The 18,745-nt window shown below is 44.1% G+C and overlaps 1 protein-coding gene across 1 annotated transcript in view; it reads right to left on the bottom strand.

Annotated features, from left to right (window-relative positions):
* GCH1 (GTP cyclohydrolase 1) overlaps positions 1-3,640 on the bottom strand; it is an 80,445-nt gene extending 76,805 nt beyond the window's left edge. The window contains exon 1 of the mRNA XM_029598284.1: positions 3,154-3,640. Coding sequence (XP_029454144.1) covers positions 3,154-3,496 — 343 coding nt within the window. The 5' untranslated portion in view covers positions 3,497-3,640. The remainder of the gene's footprint in view (positions 1-3,153) is intronic.
* Positions 3,641-18,745: the final 15,105 nt, after the last annotated feature.

Here is an 18,745-nt window from a genome sequence, read left to right as displayed (position 1 = left end):
GGGGAGTTAGTGCGCACTAACTAAAAATCGATTTTTCACAAAAAAAAAAGACCCGAACCGAAAAAAACGACATTTTCCATGGCGGCCGAAAAACAAAGAACGACATGAACACAAAAAATGATGCACATCTCTATTATGTATTCACCCGCAATACAGAAAGCAAAATGTTAATTTCAGACGGCACTGGGCAATTGAGTTAATTTCAGACGGCACCGGGCAATTTTAGAGAAAAGCAGAAAAAACTGCTTTTCTGTACACCCTCTGACTTAATATCATAGCTAAGTCGGAGGCCCCAAAAATAAAAAAAAATAAAAATCTTTAAAAAAAAAATCTGCCCGCAGCCTGCAGGTTGGAAAACAGACACTCAATTTTTCCGGCGTCCGTTTTCTAAACACATGGCTGTCAGCGGATGCGACAACCGCCGCTTCTGCCAATAAGGAGGCACTAGGGATGCGCTAGTATCCCTAGCGCCTTCTTAGTGCGGGCCCTAATTTAAATAGTGAATTGCATGCCCAGGAGAGGTGCCTGGGTGCACGTTGGGAGAGCAGGCGCTTGCCTCAGAGGCTGGCTTTCCCGCGCACTTTACTGTATGGGCCTGTCTATATCTATTTATATGCGTGATTTGCTTCCCAGATTTCACATCTGCTGCATTGGTGAGTGATCAATGTCAGTGTTTATATATGACCTGCCTACATCCCCTCTGTGTAATACTGTAGTCAAAGAAAAAAAAAATACATTGGGGCTGACGACGTCAAAAGGTTTTATTGTATATCTCTGTTCAATATAGTTCAATTCAACCACTTTAGTTCTTTACTTATTTTTGCTATGAACACTTTTAGATTTTAAGAAGAATAAAAGATATGTAATAAAAAATATGTAAAACTTGCTCCCTAATGAGGAACAATACTGACCTCTAAGCAATCCTTAAATATGCAGAGCATCACTATGCCAAAGTTGAAGAATTAATTGCATTTGATAGAAAATAAATATTATGATGTGTTATCCTTTCTTGTGGTAACAAAACTATGCTGTGCTTGTAGGTAATTGCAGTCAGGACCTGGGTCATGCTGACCTATTACATGGTCACGATCTAAGACATCTATAGATGTGATGCTGAAGTAAAATGCAGAAGTAAAACTGATTGGTTAATCTGAAATATTTTTGCTGAATCATGATTTTGTAGAAATAAAACGAGTATATAAGCCTGATTGTATGGAATGGATTTTGGGAACATATGCTTGCTGAGTGTATGTTCCTTGTGTAATATTACATAAATAAATATGGTTATCTTGTACTGCTTAAGATTTGTCCATTTTCATTGTGGAGCAAATTAGAGGGAAAGATAAAAAAAATCTGTACAGGGCCTTCTCAGTTTAAATATTACCATACTTGGAAGATTCCAACAACCAGTCTATTACATGTCACAACTCAACTGACACACTAGTTCGTATTTATTTAAATTTGATAACCCTAAGTCTCTCTCCCCGAGTGGCAAAAAAGTTCATCCAATTCTGGGTTTCTTTCAAGTAGATCAAATTTTTAAAGAGTTGCTGTGTTTCCTAAATATTTGGGTGGCATCTGCAGAGGCTATAAAATGTTTGTTAGAGCAATCATTTGGGCCAACTATACTCATATCTATTGTAGAAAGTGGAAGACTATGCCACATCATAATGCTATCAAGTGTCTTTTTAATAATTTGGCAATAATTTGACAACTTCTGAGTATTCGATGAAAAAGTTAATTCCAAATAGTTTATAATTCCCCTTGCCTAATTCATGGAAAATGAAAGTGTCCACTCTAGCCACCAATCTCTCCAGATTAATTTTGATAAAATGGAGGAATCATCACTCTCAAACCCCCCCAAATTATCTATACTTTGAGCTGTTTTAGGAATGGTATGTAGTGCATCCTGAACAAAAGCTGAGATATTCTGAAGATCATTCCACTGCTATGTGAAAGCAAGATTTTAGGCATTTTCTTGCTGCTTGTGTCAAAATTCTTCATTAGCAGCAGGTCTAGGACGTGTCAGAATAAGATAGAACCAAGCTTAACTAGCTAGGGGTCTCTTTTCACCAAGCAGTAAAGCCCTTTGACAGATATCAGGATTCAAAACTGAAGGCTGTAATGTGGGATAGCCCTCGACTTCACAGCTCAGCAACAGTAAGTGCTGATCAGATGGTAAAACAGTCGCAAAGTGGATTTAAGTTTCTTGTCGAGCTCGGGCATGAGTGAAGGGGTGAAGCAAAAATGAGTCTACACAAAACAACGATCGGCCAGAAATTGGAAATCAGCTCAAAGCGGTGCTTTAGCTCAGTGGTCCTCACTCACTCGCAAAATGGAACAATTCAATGATTTCAACCACCCTGATTAACTGTTGCCACTGAGAGGAATACCACATGTACAAATGTAGAACATTTCTCTGGTTCCTCTACGGCTCCTCTCTTCTTTGGCTATGGTGTGGCAGGTAACTTCCCTCCTCGTTGGCTTCTCTCTGCTTAGAGGAGAGGCAGATGCCGCCTGCATCCCACTCGCTTCTAACTCTCCGCGGCTTCAGCAAGCAGTGAAGGTGCAGACAGACAGCCCAACTCCTTCCTGCGACGGGAAGGAGGCAGCAGATGGCCCTGTCTGTTGCCGACTTTCTTTGGCTTCAGGCAGGTGGAAGAGGAATGGATGAGCACCAGCGATGGCTGGCACTGCCCCTCTCCTTCCCATGTGTCTACAACCCAGACTGAGATTAGGAAACACTATGTTTTTAGCCCAAATAAAGTGCCCTTGCTTCGGAGATGGAAAAGTGCAAGCTCCGCCCGCAGAATGCTTGACTGGAAAACGCCGAACGAGGAAGTCTTTGGCTTTGACAGTAGGGTTGAAACGTGCGCGAGAGCAGCGAGTGCTAACTTGACCATCAGCGCGTCTCTCCCATTTCAGAACTATAAACTCACAGACGTCTAACCAAGCATCGTGCTTGCGCGGCTTATCGGTTTAGAGCCAGAGCTTTGCATGCATAGCAGGCGATCTCCCGTAGCCGAAAACGCACGTGTGCCGGCCGGAGCTGCCGGTGGGACCGGGTCCCCCTTCTAAGCCGATCCCGACTCTCAAAGGGGGAAACTGCAAGAAGGGATCGGGTGGGCGACGCGGTAACCGAAGGGCACTCACCCGAAATGGTCTCCTGGTAGCCCTTGGTGAAGAACTGCATGGCGGTGGCGGCCCTCCAGGGGGTCTTCAGCAGCCCCTGCCTGTGCGGGTCCTCGCCCAGCGAGCGCAGGATGGTGGTGTAGGCGGCGGCCAGGCCGGGCAGGTTCAGCTCGTTGTCCTCCTCGCTGCGCGTCCTCTCCTCCCGCCAGGCGTCGCCGGGCTCCGGGCTCTTGCCCTCCTCCTCCGCCCGCCAGGACCTCTCCAGCCGGGCGAGGCTGGACAGCGGCTCCTTCTCGCCGGGGAGGTAGCCGTTGCATTTCCCCGGCCGCTTCTCCGGCAGGGCTCGGGGTTTCTCCTTGTCCATGCTCGGCGGTGTGGGGGGAGGGCAGCCTGGCACGGCTGCCGGGCACTGGGGGTCGGGGGGCTCGCACGGCCACGCTCTGCCCGGGTGCCGGCGCCTTCCGCTCGCTTTATAGAACTCGGGCTTAGCCTCCCCGGCGCAGGCGCTCGCCATTGGCTGGCAGGGGTCGTGCGTCACCGGCCCCCCTGTAAGAGGATCAGGACGAGCGCGTCAATCCGGGATAAGAATAAGGCGGAAAGCCGCGCTCTCGCCCTCCTCTCCCCCTCCCTCGCCCCCCGCACCACTGTTCCCAGGAAGGCACCAGCAGGCAGCAGAAAGAGAAACCCTTTACCCCGGAGAGGGAAAGTTGGGAAAGTGAAAGAGACTTCTGTTTCCTTTTCCTGATCTACCTGTATACTATGCAGAAACATGTTCTCATTTGCTTCTTTGCGTTTGGAGCTGTAAGTGGTGTAATAAAACAGAAAGATATAAATCTTCATGACTTCAACACGTGAATGTTTTCCTATTGTGCCATAGGATCTCCAAGCCAGGGAGCACAGCCTCTTTGAATATGGGCCTCTGACCTATCACAATCTCCTACATATATATTTTGGGCTCGCTTCACCCTAGAAGGTTTGCACCTCCCAGGGAGTGAGCGTTGGTCTGTGGAGGGAAAGGAAATCCTTTGTGGCCCGGTAATGTAGTGTCTCCACGGCTGTGAGTGTCTCTCTAATGATGTATCCTCTTCAAGGACAGACAGGCTGGATTCAGAAGTTTACTGATTATTTCCAAAAGGTCAATCACTATCCCACAAACATTCCACAAATGAAACTGTACATTTGAACTATTTACATTGTCTCTCTGCTGAGATCTTTGTACCCATCTCTCTAGCTGCAGGGAGGGAGCTTGCCACTGTCTCCTCATCTGTTCACAAACAGCTCAATAACAGGCCAAAATAGTTCAAATGTACAGTTTCATTTGTGGAATGTTTGTGGGATAGTGATTGACCTTTTGGAAATAATCAGTAAACTTCTGAATCCAGCCTGTCTGTCCTTGAAGAGGATACATCATTAGAGAGACACTCACATCCGGGGAGCACGACATTACCCGGGCCACAAAGGATTTCCTTTCCCTCCATCGATTTCGGCTTGGGGGGGTGAGGGAATCGGATCGTCGCGGTTTTGTTTTTTTAAATATCGTGTAAATCGGGGGAGGGCGGGAAAACCGGCACACTAAAACATCCCTAAATGTCATATGACAGGGCAAAGGTAGCGCCGGCGCCATTTCTATCAACGCACCCGTGGCCCGAGAGTGGAAGATCACACCGGGACACCCCCCCCCCCCCCCCCACTGGACCCCAGGTAATTTAAGACATTTTGGGGCGGCGGCGCAAAATGGCGCCGGCTGAAGACAACACGATTCAATTTCAGGAGGCCGTTCCGGACCCCCGCTGGACCCCCAGGTAATTTAAGGCATTTTGGGGGGGGGGGTTCAGGAGGGTGGGGGATTTATTTTAAAGGGTCGGGGTGGGTTTTAGGGATGTTTTAGTGTGCCGGTTTTCCCACCCTCCCCCTTCCCCTCCCCCTTCCCCCGATTTACGATTTTTGACGATAAATCGGGGGAATTCCTATTATATATCGCCTCTTACGATTTTTGATGATTTAAAATATATCGGACGATATTTTAAATCGTCAAAAAACGATTCACATCCCTAATATATATATATATGTCCATTGATGAAATTTGGTGGGTGAAGAGAAGAAATTGAGCCAACGGCCTCTTTACTGCTCCTTTTTTAAAATGTGTCAGCACTCCACTAGCTTTTGAAGACATCCGATTAAGTAGGAAGTTATCTGACCACACAAGACCGGACAATGAAAACCAAACATAGCCGGTTAGGTTTTTTAGTTATCCAGCTCCATTTAGCCAGATAACTTTAGGCAATTATATTCAATGGGACCTTTATCCCACTGAATATGTGGGACAATTATCTGGCTAACTAAGCTGGATAACTTGTCCATTAACCAGCTTACTGAATATTACCCTATATCATCCTGTTTTCCTCCTCCTTTTCACATCCAAACTACTTGAATATGCTGTTTATGTCCACTGTTTTGACTTTCTTTCATCTCAGGCCATTTTGTTTTGACTTTCTTTCATCTCAGGCCATTTTCAATACACAAAAACATCCCTTGCCAAAGTCTCCCATGATCTGTTCATGGCTAAAACTAAAGGCCTTTATTCGTTCCTTATCCTCCTTGACCTATCTGCTGCTTTTCACACAGTTGATCGCTACCTATTCCTTGATATTCTGCCCTCTCTTGGATTTTGAGACTCCACCCTGCCTTGGTTCTTTTTTTACCTTTCCCATCAGACTTTTAGTGTGTCCTCTCGTGGATCCTCATATATTGCTATCCTACTATCAATTAGTGTGCCTCAGAGCTAAGTCCTGGGCCCTCTTCTCTAGTCCCGCTAGTGTTCTCTTGGTGCTCTGATCTCCTCCCATGGCTTTCAGTACCATCTTTATGCTGATAACTCCTAGATCTACCTCTCTACACCAGAAATTTCATCAGGAATCCAGTCCAAAATCTCAACTTGCTAGTCTGACATTGCTGTCTGAATGTGTTACCGCCAGCTTAGACTCAACATGACCAAAACAGAACTTCTTATCTTTACCCCTTTCTCTATTTCTGTGGATAATATTCTCATCGTCCCAGTTCCCTCAGCCCATAATCTTAGAGTCATCTTAGACTTCTCTCCCTCTTTCTCTACACACATCCAAAACACCAGAATCTGTCTCTTCCTTTCCAACCGCACCACCAAAACCCTTATCCAATCCCTCCCACATGGCTCCTGGTGAACCATCTCTCTCCAGTACAATCTATCCAAAATTCAACTGCACACCTTATCAGTCCCTAGGGCAGTGGTTCTCAACCCTGTCCTGGGGACCCCCCAGCCAGTCGGGTTTTCAGGATATCCACAATGAATATGCATGAGAGAAAATTTGCATGCACTGCCTCCATAACATGCAAATTTTCTCTCATGCATATTCATTGTGGATATCATGAAAACCCGACTGGCTGGGGGGTCCCCAGGACAGGGTTGAGAACCACTGCCCTAGTGTCACTGCACCCATGTAACCCCTCTTTTCAAGTCATTACAATGGTTACCACTCTGCAGCTCTTCACTATCTCTCCTGTCTTGTGTAGCCCCCATCCCGGTCAGCTATAGGACATTGGGCACATGAGGAGAACCACAGACCCCCCATGATCTCCCCGGATTCTGGCCCAGGGGGGAAAGTTTAGTCTTTTCAAGGCCCTTTCGGTTTTGTCCATTTTGGGGCTCTTTTGCACACCAATGTAGTCACACAAAAGAGCCACTCTCCACTCTTGGTCTGTTGTTCAAAAATTAAGTCTTTATTGTAAACTGGTGGCAGGTAAACAATATCCAGGACAATTTACTAATTGATAGCGCACCCACAGAAAAAAAAGTCCAAAAAGCACAAAACAAAACTCAGCTTTCTCCTCCTTTCTCAACCTCCCAAAACAGGTAAGCTCTTAGGGGAAGGTAGCCTTCACCCTGGGCCCTCCCAGTACCTTTTGGGTAGCTGAAATCTCTTCTCTTCTGTTCCTCTCTTTCTCTTCTCTTAGTGAGCCTTAGCAGACTTTTCTTGATCTGCCAGCACTCTGTGGATTTTCTCAGGCAGGCTTACTTCTGAAACCTTCTGGTACACTCATCCCAGATTCCAAGGAATCCTCTTCTCCTCAGGGCTTCTCAGATTGATTTTCTTCAGGAACAATTCTTCCCTTAGATCTCTCAGGACTCCTCCTCTCCTGGAAGTGAACTCTTTCCTTTCAGTAAGGCTTGTCCAAACGCTCCCTTAGACCCCAGCCACCTTCACTTCTCTTCCTCTCCAACCTTCCCTGTGAAGAAATAGGCCCACTGCCACCATTCTACGAAGAACAGGGCCAGTACAAGGATATTAGGAACTCTAGATGAACCTCCCACCCTTGTGCCAATCCCTCTCCCCACCTCCTGGCTTTCCCTCCACACAATTAAAAATTATGCATTTTTAATAAGATTTTACATGAAGAATAACATTCAAAGTACTATCTTGTATAGATAAAAATATCACTTACAACATGAATAGTACATTTACATGCATTACTTTGGTGCCAACCAGAAAACCCTGCCAAAAAAGCACTTGGAACCCATGAGGGTGTGGGCTTTGTCCTCAGAAAGCCATGAGTCAACTTACAGTTTAATTACAGTTACAATATAGTAAACATCCGATATCAAAACAGCACTAACTGCCAACACTCAAACAGTAACCATCCTACCTATCAAAAGGCAACACGGTAAATATTATACCAGGCTCTAAACAACTATACACCTTCTATTAGGAAAGCAGAACACTGAAACTACACACTAGCAGAATACTTCACCTTGATCACATATGCAGAACACAAACACACCCTAACCATAAACAGAAACATGCAGACAAAAACTGAACTGCTATATGCAGTGCAACAATGGAAACACAGAAACATTACCATTCCTCATTAAACATCAAACAATAAAATCAAGAAATATAAAACAAAATCAATTGTAATAGTAAAACCATATTAATAAAAGATTAAATATTTGAAAACAGCTGTCAGAGTAATATCCAATAACTAAAAATTCATATACAAATTTTAAAACATTTTCAAAATACCAATAAAATAATATTTTAAAACAGCAGACACATCAAATAATACCAAATAATAAAAACAAATAAGGATTTTTTTTTTTATTTAATATTTATTCAGTTTTAAACATTTAATAATACAAGATCATTCTTGATTAAGAAAAGCATTAGGGTACAATTCATAATTGTTACTTAAATTAACAGTACTAAGGCAAATATATCCATAATGCAAATTTTAGTCCTCAAATATAAGGAACCAATTTAATCTAATTTCTCATAATAAATATTTACTAATCTCAAGTATATGTGCTTGCTACGTACTCTATATTTATTTTAGGGCTCACTGAACATATAAATAGATACTATGGAGATTCCAATTCAAGATTTCCCACTTGTGTTTTGTCACTTAGAAAAATTGATAATTGAGGGGGAGTGTAAAAAACAAACCTCCACTTTCCATACCTGGGAACTTTTGATTTCCAATCATCCAGAATTATCATGCAGTAGTGGGAGGCAGGGAGTGCACACAAACCTTCTCCTTTCTCTCACATTCACACTCAATGCACACTCTCTCTTATGCATGTCTCTCATGCACACAAGCACACTCACATGCTCACATATATACTCTCACATGCTCACTCAGATAGACACACACGCTCACACACTCTCACACACATATTTACTGTTCGCCCCCTCCTCTACACACAAAGCAGCAGCAGCAGCCTCCTCCTTCAGCCTGCACTGCTGATGGGACACCCTCTTTCCTCTGGCCGTGTGGGTCTATTGCTCTGGTCTCTCTTTTCTGGGAGAGGAAGGCAGGAGCGGGCCAGTGCCGTTTATTTCTTCTGGCCTTCTGGGTCCATTGATGCTGATTATGCTCCTTCCAGTTGATCATGGGGGCTGATACTGATCATCTCTTCTGGCCCACTGCTGCTGCTGCTCTTTAACTTTACCACTACGATTCTTCCCACCCCCATGGGCCTGCGCATCAGAATTTCCTGTTCCAGGCTGTGCGGATGGGAAGAACAAAGGAGCGGGATCACCATGGTCCTGCCAATGCCGTGCCCCCCTTCCCCCCCCCCCCCCCCCCCCCACCAGCATTCCCCAACCTCTGGCGCTCTAAGCGGCCAACTAACCTGCCTAGTGACTCCACCTACCCTGATGCAGAGAGAGCTCCCAAGCAGAACTCCAGTTCCTGGAATCCTCGCACATCTCTGCCACAGCCTCACATGGGTGCAGGGGTTTTATACACTCACTGTACTGGAATACATCCCTAACACACCAGCACTACACTGACATCACACACAAGGGGCAAGGTCTGGTGAGGGCTCTGAGGGCACTCAGATCAGCTGAAGCCACAAATGTAGAGAAGTATCTCTACGGAGAAGGAGCTGCCTTTTATTTGTATTTGTACAGGGCTGTGTAAATTGAGTAGATCTATAGAAGTGATAAGTAATGGTAGTAGTAGGATTTTGTAGGATGTGCATTTGTTTTAAATGAATAGCACATCTGAATAAAAAAAAACGGCTGAATAGAAGGATCCTAAATTAGCCTTGCATGAATATACCCAAAAGGCTTGGGGTATTTTCATTTAGTTTTTTTTTTTTTGTTTGGTTTGTTTTTTAAAAAGGAGCCCCCTCGAGTCCCTGCAATCCCCCCTTCTGACCTCCAAAAAGCTGTGGGGCCTGGGCCGAGCCCAACCATGGCCTCCTTAGACCCCTCCAACCCCTGTCTGCCTGGCAAAAAAAAAAATGCGGGGCTGGGCCTACCTGACTGGTCTGAGCCGAGCCCATCCAGGGCCTCCGCAGGCCCATCAATGTCTTCTTATGCCCAAAAATGTTGGTGGTGCCGGAGACTTTCTGGGTGCCCTCTTGCCCCCTTCTCTGAAGTCCACCAGATGAAAATGGCAGAAGCGACGCCTGCTTGTCCCTGCTCTGTCACCTGATGCTTTAAAAATGGCACTGGTGGCTCTGAGGCTGGTGCTGAAATGAGATCACTGTGGCAGCTGTCTCAGGCGCGGCCTATGCAGTAATGAAGCCTGTCTCAGGTGCGTCCATCGCCAAAGTGATATCACGTCGGCACTAGCCTCAGGGCCACAAGCGCCATTTGTAAAGCAGCATGAGGCAGGACAGGAGTGAGTGGGCATCGCTCTTGCCTTTTTCATTCTATTTGCTTTCTTGGCTGCCACTGCACATTGAGCAGAAGACTTCACCGTATTATCAATGATAATGCCTAGATCCTTTTCCTGAGTGGTGACTCCTAACAGGGGCAGTTATATAATGAGGCAGGGTGAGGTGGCTTCTTCAGGTGGCAAAATTGTCCCCTGAAACCTTCCTGCCACAGCCGCCTCATCCTTCAATCAAGTAAACTCTTAGTCCTGGGGGAATTCTGTGCTACTGCGGAGCGCAGAATTCTCCCCCTGCACAGAAATTCCACTTTCTGCACAGAATTAGGAGCAAACACCACTGTGCCGTGAGCAGACTCCCATCCTGTTTGCGGCGAAGATGAATGAGGTCCCAGGGTGCTGCAGCACAACAAAGAGAAAGGAGGCCCCGGCGTGCTGCACTGTGGCGAAGAGGAAGGAAGCCCCGACATGACGCGTCGAGGTAAAAACAGAGATGCAAGTCCCGGCATGCAGCGAGCAGAGCAGGCCCCGGTGATTGTATGTGTAGTGGTTGTGTGAGAGACTGAGAGGCTGTACGTAGAGGTGTGTGTGTGCGTGTGTGTATGGGAGAACATGAATGAGGATGTGTGTGTATGGGAGAGCATGATTGAGGGTGTGTGTGTATGGGAGAGCATGAATGAGGGTTGTGTGTGTAGGGGAGAGCATGAATGAGCATTGTGTGTGTAGGGGAGAGCATGAATGAGGGGCTGTGTGTGTGTAGGGGAGAGCATGAATGAGGGGCTGTGTGTGTGTATGGGAGAGCATGAATGAGGGGCTGTGTGTGTGTATGGGAGAGCATGAATGAATGAGTGTGTGTGTGTGTGTGTGTGTGTGTGTGCAGAGAGAGGGAGTCTTTGTGAGGGGATTGTGAAGAAATGTGTATGTGTGTGTGAGATAGGGGGCCAATGTGCAGCGGTGTGTGTATGAAAGAGAAAGATAGGTAGCCTGTGTGAGGGTGTATGCATGAGAGAGAAAAGGGAGCCTGTGTGTGTGTGCATAGTGGGTATGCGCGCAAGAGAGAGGAAGCCTGCATGAGGGGGTGCATATGTGCACGAGAGAGAGGGAGCCTGTGAGTGTGAGAGAGAAGGACAGAGGGAGCCTGTGTGAGGGCAATACTAAGAGAGGGGTCAAACTCTGGAAGTGGAGATAGAGTGGAAGGGGTTGAGCCTTATGGGGAAGGGGAGAGATAGTGAAGGGTGAAGGAGTTTGAGGGCCTGACAAGGCAGAGTGAAAGGAGACTGGCCAACATTTCCCCTGCAGCCAGCAGCAGGAAAGGGTCTGAGGTGCTGCCAGCATTTTCCTCGCAGTTGGCGGCAGAAGAGGCCTTGCTGTGCAGCCAGAGAAAAGGTCCAAAATGTGTGTGTAAAAGAGACTTGCCCTGTGAAAGTGACTTTGTGAGTGTGTATGAGAGGGTGTGTATATGCATATGAGAGGGTGGGTGTGGTATATGAAAAGTTGGGTGTATATATGAGAGGGAAAGTGGGTGTGGGTGGATGTCTGTATGAGAGGGTGTGGTGTGTGTGTGTGTGTATGAGAGGGTGGTATGTGTGTTTGTATATATGAGAGGGTAGTGGGGGTTGTGTGTATGTATATATGAGAGGATGGTGGGGGAGTGTGTGTGTGTGTGTGTATATGAGAGGGTTTTTGTGTATGTATATGTGTATGTGTGTGCCTATGAGGGAGAGTGCCTGTGCACATGCGTGTGCATGTGTGAGAGTACCTGTACATATGTGTGTGAGAGAGGTTAAAGTCTGTGCACCCTCCTCCAATCTACGACAATCTCAGGAGGACTGGAAATCTAAAGTTCACAGGTATGGAGAGTGGGAGATTTTTTTTTTATCCTTGTTAGTTTTAAATATTGGATGTGATGTATCTCTGTTTTGAAATATTTTATTAGTGTTTGGTAATATTTTAAACATTTTTATACGTGTTTTTAATTGGCTGAATTTATCAGCAGATTTGACATTCTTTTTATTAGTATGTTTAATGTTTTATATTTCTTGATTGTGTTTGCATTGCTTACAGAGTTTGGCTTCTTGTGATTTCCAGTTCAGTTTTTTGTCTGCATCTTCAATTTATATTTTATGATCTCTTTAATCTGTATTTGGTGAGAGTCTATCTGTGTTCTGCTTGTGTGACTCAGGCTTTAAGTATTCTGCTAGCATGTAGTTTCTGTGTAGGTATTTACAACAACCTGGCTTTTCCTTCCTGGAAGTACTGGAAGACTCTTACCTTGACTAGACAGGAATTCTTCTTTCTCCAGACTCTCCTCAGTTGTAAGAAAGTCCAACTCCAGAAAGAAAGTCCAAACTCCAGAACTCCAGGTATTTCCCCTGTGAAAGGAAAGACCCCACTAGCACTACTCCATGGGGCGATGGCACCCTCAGACTGTGGTCTGCAGACTGGCTTTTCGTATGTCCAATCTCTCATGAATCCCTAACACTCTCCTACTATATCACATGGGCCTAGGAGTTTTTGCTGTACAGATGGATACACTCCCTGCTCAAGCCATTGCACCATTACCAAAGCATCCTCATTTGCATTCCTTATATTTATCTCCTCAGGACCTTTATTATTTTTTAAATTAGTTTTGATCTTGAAACTTGGTTCATTGATTAAAATTTTGCTCCAGTACAAAAAGTGCACCAGAATGATCAACAAAAATATCCCATCACTTTCAGTGGGAGAGAACATTGATGCAAAACTTTGATACCTGTACGTCCTACCTACCCTCTTCTTTTCACTACCTCAGGGGTGGATTTTAAAAGCCCTGCATGCGTAAATCCAGCTGGAGGGGAAGGTGGGGGGGAGACGAGGGACGGAAGGAAAGTTCCCTTCGACGCCGCTCTAGTTTCGGAGTGGCCTCGGAGGGAACAGGGAAAGCCATCGGGGTTCCCCTAGGGCTCGGCGTGCACAAGTGTGCACCCCCTGGATTTTATAACATGCGCACGGCTGCGCGCGCATGTTATAAAACTGGGCGTAGATTTGGGCATGCCGGGTTGCGCGCACAAATCTACGCCCGCGCGTACCTCTTAAAATCCGGCCCTTATAAGTTTATCAGCTAAAAATTCAATGCTATTGCCATGTCTTAATTGCCTTGTTCAGTAATGTTACACATGCTGCATTTATTCTCCCCAGTAACCTCTGACCAGCATGCACTTAATCACTTTTAACTATCTTTCAGATTCACCTCTCTGTTACTTGCTAAAAGGCACAAATTATTTGGCTAATTGGAAGAAAATAGTCTCCCTCAACACCTGCCTTCACTTGTCTTGTGAAAATAAACATTTTCCTCACATAAAATATAAGAGATGTATAATTCATACAGGACTGAGACTATTACATTGTCATTGTCTTTTCTCCAAATAGATTTGATCCTATTTGTGGGTTCCCCCCCTCACCATGCCAAAAAAAAAAAAAGAAAAAGAAATAGTAGCAAGGATAAATATGAGGCAAAATATAGAAAACGAATTTGACACACACAATGTGGAATGGTTTAAAATATCTTGACTGTGATGACAAAATTAGGTGGAAACCAATCTGTATCAAAATAGATTATTTTCAGGCTGAATGTCAGCCCTGGTGCGATAGCTTATTTTTACGGACACACGATTTATCATGACTTTGTTCACATCTGGTTTTACTATGCTGAAATTCAGCTTTTTATGCCTGAGATAAAGCCCCAAACACCAAAGTAGCACAGTCTGAGCTCACTGCCTTGTCACTCACAATGTTTTTTCCTGAGACATCATATTTTGTTTTCTTTAAGTGACTGTCAGTTGGCAACCCTGACCTCGGACCCTAGGTCCATAGGCAGTTATTAATCTTTAGTTAGATGCTGAAAGTGTTATAAGGGCCTGACAACAGGAGATGGATTTATGGGGGGAGAGATTCATGTTTATTATTCTACCCTACATATTCTGGTTATGACCTCAGTTGTTTGTTTGTTTAATGAAAGCATAGTGGTTCTTCAAACACAGATTCATAGATTTCGAGTTACAGATGGGCTGACAAGTTATGATCACCAACCCTGCCTGTTATTCAGGAACATGGATGTGGTTTATTGGATTATTATTGCTGATTGGGATAATTCAAACTCAGAAAATCAGGGTAAAATGAGACCATCTACAGTCTAAACTGTGTGACCAAGTTGCATTTAATACACTAAATATAGCAAGAGATAACCCCCCTCAAAAAAAATCCCAAACCGGTTTGTCCTGAGATATTGTATGTTATTCCAGGGCTGTCTAGGGGGCGACTGTCTGCCCTGGGGCCCACACTGCCATGGTAGCCCATCCCCTTCAGCTTGGAGACAGACTCAGGCTCACCAGTGATCCAGGGTCCTGCTGTGGTTGATTCGCTCTGGGCCTCTCATAAGGTCAGCCCTGATACTGTATGCTGGTTATAATAATAACAGAGGTCTATGCTGTAAATGTTTTAAACTCAGAAAAAAAGCCCTTGAGTTATAAAACCCCTCCCCTTTCATAGTAGGGACCTAAAGGTACAGAATTTCTGTCACATCCGAGCACTGAAACATTTTTTATTGTCCATTTCATCTGGCTTGAGAATAGACAAATCTAGAGAAATATAATGAAGCTATCCCAATGCTTTCAATAGATTGTGACCATAATAGGAGCACAGATAGCAAGATTAACTCCACCTTTTCTTTCTGTATTATGCTAACTCCTCCCCGAAAACTGCCATTAAAAAAATAAGCCCCCACCTTACCCCCTTATGTCATCATTAACATGTGTAGTTGTGAAAAAGAATGCATAGACCTGGAAGACAGATTTCTCCCTGTGATCAAAAACATAATACAAAAAAGTAGACTAAATATATATGTACACACGTCAGAAGCTACCAAATCTTCTGAAGAAAGATTTTTGCTTTAATTTCTAGCTGAAGTCCTAAATACATATTGTGAATTGTGTATCAGTACCAACACTGATTGGCTTATCATCTAAGGGTCAGCTCTATATTTATTTACTTAATTTTATTTATTTAATTTTATTTCTAAATGCCCTTCCTTGAAAAGTCAAGGCACTGTACAGCAAATAAAACATTTAATTGGGAGATTAGTTGAATTCAGAAGAGCTTTGCTATTGGCTATCAACCACTGAAGGCCTCTAATAAACTGACAATTCTATTGGCCAGTAGATCTGCAATTCAGTTCACCCTATTTGTTCTCTCACTGCTAATTAAAAAACACCATAAAACAAATCCTACTGACAGCCCTATCGTTCAGAAATGCATTCCTACTAGAGAGATGATTTTCTGACCTTTCAGGAAATTTGTTGTCTATAACTTGATTTTATTGGGGGGGGGGGGGAGGGGGGTTCTGTTCTGTTTCAGATTGGAATTCACTTAACCTCATCCAATGGGAAATACCTGGGATATGAGCTGGCTTTTTCATTATAAATTTCTGACTCATCTCTAAATTTTAAGAGAAGCAGCTTCAGAGGAAGTCGTTGTTCTAAGCAGATTATGGAAGGACATGTTTCCCACAACTTACAATAATTTTCAACAATAACTTAAAAAAATAAATTAGAATATCCATCAAAGGAAATGGATGAAATTAATCAAAACCAGAAAAGAAATAAATAACTTGGAAATGGGAACAAGGAGTGTGGTGATCAAATTTGCCGATGACACAAAATTATTCAAAGTTGTTAAGTCACAAGAGGATTGTGAGAAATTGCAAAACTGGGAGACTGGGCATGCAAATGGCAAATGAAATGTAATGCAGACAAGTGCAAAGGGATGCACATAGGGAAGAGTAACCCAAATGATGGCTACACCATGCAAGGTTCCACATTAGGAGTCAGGGGCGGCTCAAGGCAATCTGCTGCCTGAGGGGAAGGATGAAATGGCATCTTCCCCCCCCATGGCCTGGTGCAGGTGAAATTACTGAGAGCCAAGCGAGGGGGAAGGCAATGGAGGGTGAAGTGACTTTCCCAAGGTCACAAGGAATGGCAGTGGGATTTGAACCCTGGCTTCCCTTGTTAGCAGCCCACTGCTCTAACCACTCAGTTTTGGGGCCTGTTATTTTTTTGTTCTCGGTTTTCGGCATCCGCACTAAGGGGTGCCAGAGAAATGTTTAATGGGGTGGGGCGGCCTTTGGGTCTAGAAATAGGCCTCCTCCATTCCCTCTTGCCTGCCTCCCACCCTTCTCCAGGATCTGCCCCCTGGGGGTGTGAGAGGTTGGTGAATGGTGGGACTCTGTGTGTGAGACACAGTCTCTCTTAGGGCTGATACAAGGCTATTAGATGCCCTAGACAAGCCTTACAGCCTTTCATTCCCCCTTCCCTCCCCTCCCCACATAACTACAACTTAGGCATTCTTTTCCTTTTTAAAATGTATTAACTTCCCCAACCTAAAAAGGCAGATTGCATATGGAAAATAGACATTCAAAATGCAATCTTCTGAAGTAAAAATATCACAACATATATATAATACTGGCATTCACTGCAAAAACTCACTTTCAATAATAATAGTTTAATATACTTAATAAACTACCTTTCTCATAGTAATACAGTGTTTTACTGGCTCCCATATGGTACCTCTGTAACCCATCATTATTTATTGACTATAGCTATGAATGTTACTTTTGTAAACCGTTGTGATCTTTACTTGGAACGACGGTATATAAAATGTCTAACTAAATAAATAAATATATATTAGGCCTATGGTAAAGTGCACTGGATGTGGACTTGGTCTACGGAAAGCCAGGAACTACAGTTCCAATATAGTAAGCCTTCCATATCATAATTGCCAGAACTCAACCTATGAAAAAGCCATACTGCAAATATTACATCAGGCCACAAGAACCTGGCAATTACCCAAACACCAAGAAGATCCCATGTTACTGATGCAATTAATAGCAGTGGCTATTCCGTAAGTAAACTTGATTAATAGCAGTTAATAGACTACTCTTCCAAGAACTTATCCAAACCTTTTTTGAACCCAGCTACACTAACTGCACTAACCACATCCTCTGGCAACAAATTCCAGAGCTTAATTGTGCATTGAATGAAAAAGAATTTTCTCAGATTAGTCTTAAATGTACCTCTTGCTAACTTCATGGAATGCCCCCCTAGTCCTTCTATTATCCGAAAGTGTAAATAACCGATTCACATCTACTCGTTCAAGACCTCTCATGATCTTAAAGATCCCCCCTCAGCCGTCTCTTCTCCAAGCTGAACAGCCCTAACCTCTTCAGCCTTTCCTCATAGGGCAGCTGTTCCATCCCCTTTATCATTTTGGTTGCCCTTCTCTGTACCTTCTCCATCGCAACTATATCTTTTTTGAGATGCAGTGACCAGAATTGTACACAGTATTCAAGGTGCGGTCTCACCATGGAGCGATACAGAGGCATTATGACATTTTCCATTTTATTAACCAATCCCTTCCTAATAATTCCTAACATTCTATTTGCTTTTTTGACTGCTGCAGCACACTGAGCCGACGATTTCAATGTATTATCCACTATGATGCCTAGATCTTTTTCCTGGGTGGTAACTCCTAATATGGAACCTAACATCGTGTAACTAAAACATGGGTTATTTTTCCCTCTATGCAACTCCTTGCACTTGTCCACATTAAATTTCATCTGCCATTTGGATGCCCAGTCTTGGTGGAGAATTTTGAGAAGGGAAGAAACGATCCATCTGAAGAAGGAGTTCCTGGCTGAGTTTCAGAATCTGCTGAGAGAAGAAAAGAGGTCTGCCTTTAAAGCAGGTACCTGGAGTTAGAGAGCCCAAGGAAGGAGGCTTCCAAGTGCTGACTTGTTTTGGAGGGCAGTGTTTTGTTGCTGAAAGTGCCTGGGATTTATGTTTTGTCCTGATTTAGTCTTTTGTTGCTGTTTGAGGCACTAGCCATTAGTGTGTCACCATTTTTTAGACTTTGTATTTTGCCTGCCATCAGTACCAGTAAATGATTTTTATTTTGAACAATTTGGTATTTGTTTGTGCTTTGACTGGGCTGATGAGCAGAAGAGCCCAAGTGAGGAAAAATCATAAGGGCCTTGAAGAATTCAATATTTGTCTTCCTGCGCAAGAACCCCTAGTGGGGATGGGACCTATTGTAGGCCACAAGCCTCCACGTGAGCCCATGTGCCAAGAACTGAATCAGTACAGGGATTACATGAGAAAAAAATTGTGATTTAAAAGCATCTCTTTTAAGACTAACGCAGTATAAATTTACGTAAAGCCACGATCTAAAATCTTCAGAGCAGCCAAAACTGCAGGATGTGTGTCAGTTGATATGCATTTGCGATTTCCCTAGTGCGCACATGCTCTGAAATTGGGTGAAAGAGCCCAAGTGGAAAGTGACGAGTCACATAAACACTATTATTAGCTTTGCAAATCTATCCAGAATGCACAAGATGGGCAATGATAAACAGCAGATGCCTTTGTGCAAC

Source organism: Rhinatrema bivittatum, chromosome 4 (genome assembly GCF_901001135.1).
Source record: "Rhinatrema bivittatum chromosome 4, aRhiBiv1.1, whole genome shotgun sequence".
NCBI classification, from domain to species: Eukaryota; Metazoa; Chordata; class Amphibia; order Gymnophiona; family Rhinatrematidae; genus Rhinatrema; species Rhinatrema bivittatum.
This window is presented reverse-complemented; position numbering and strand designations above follow the sequence as displayed.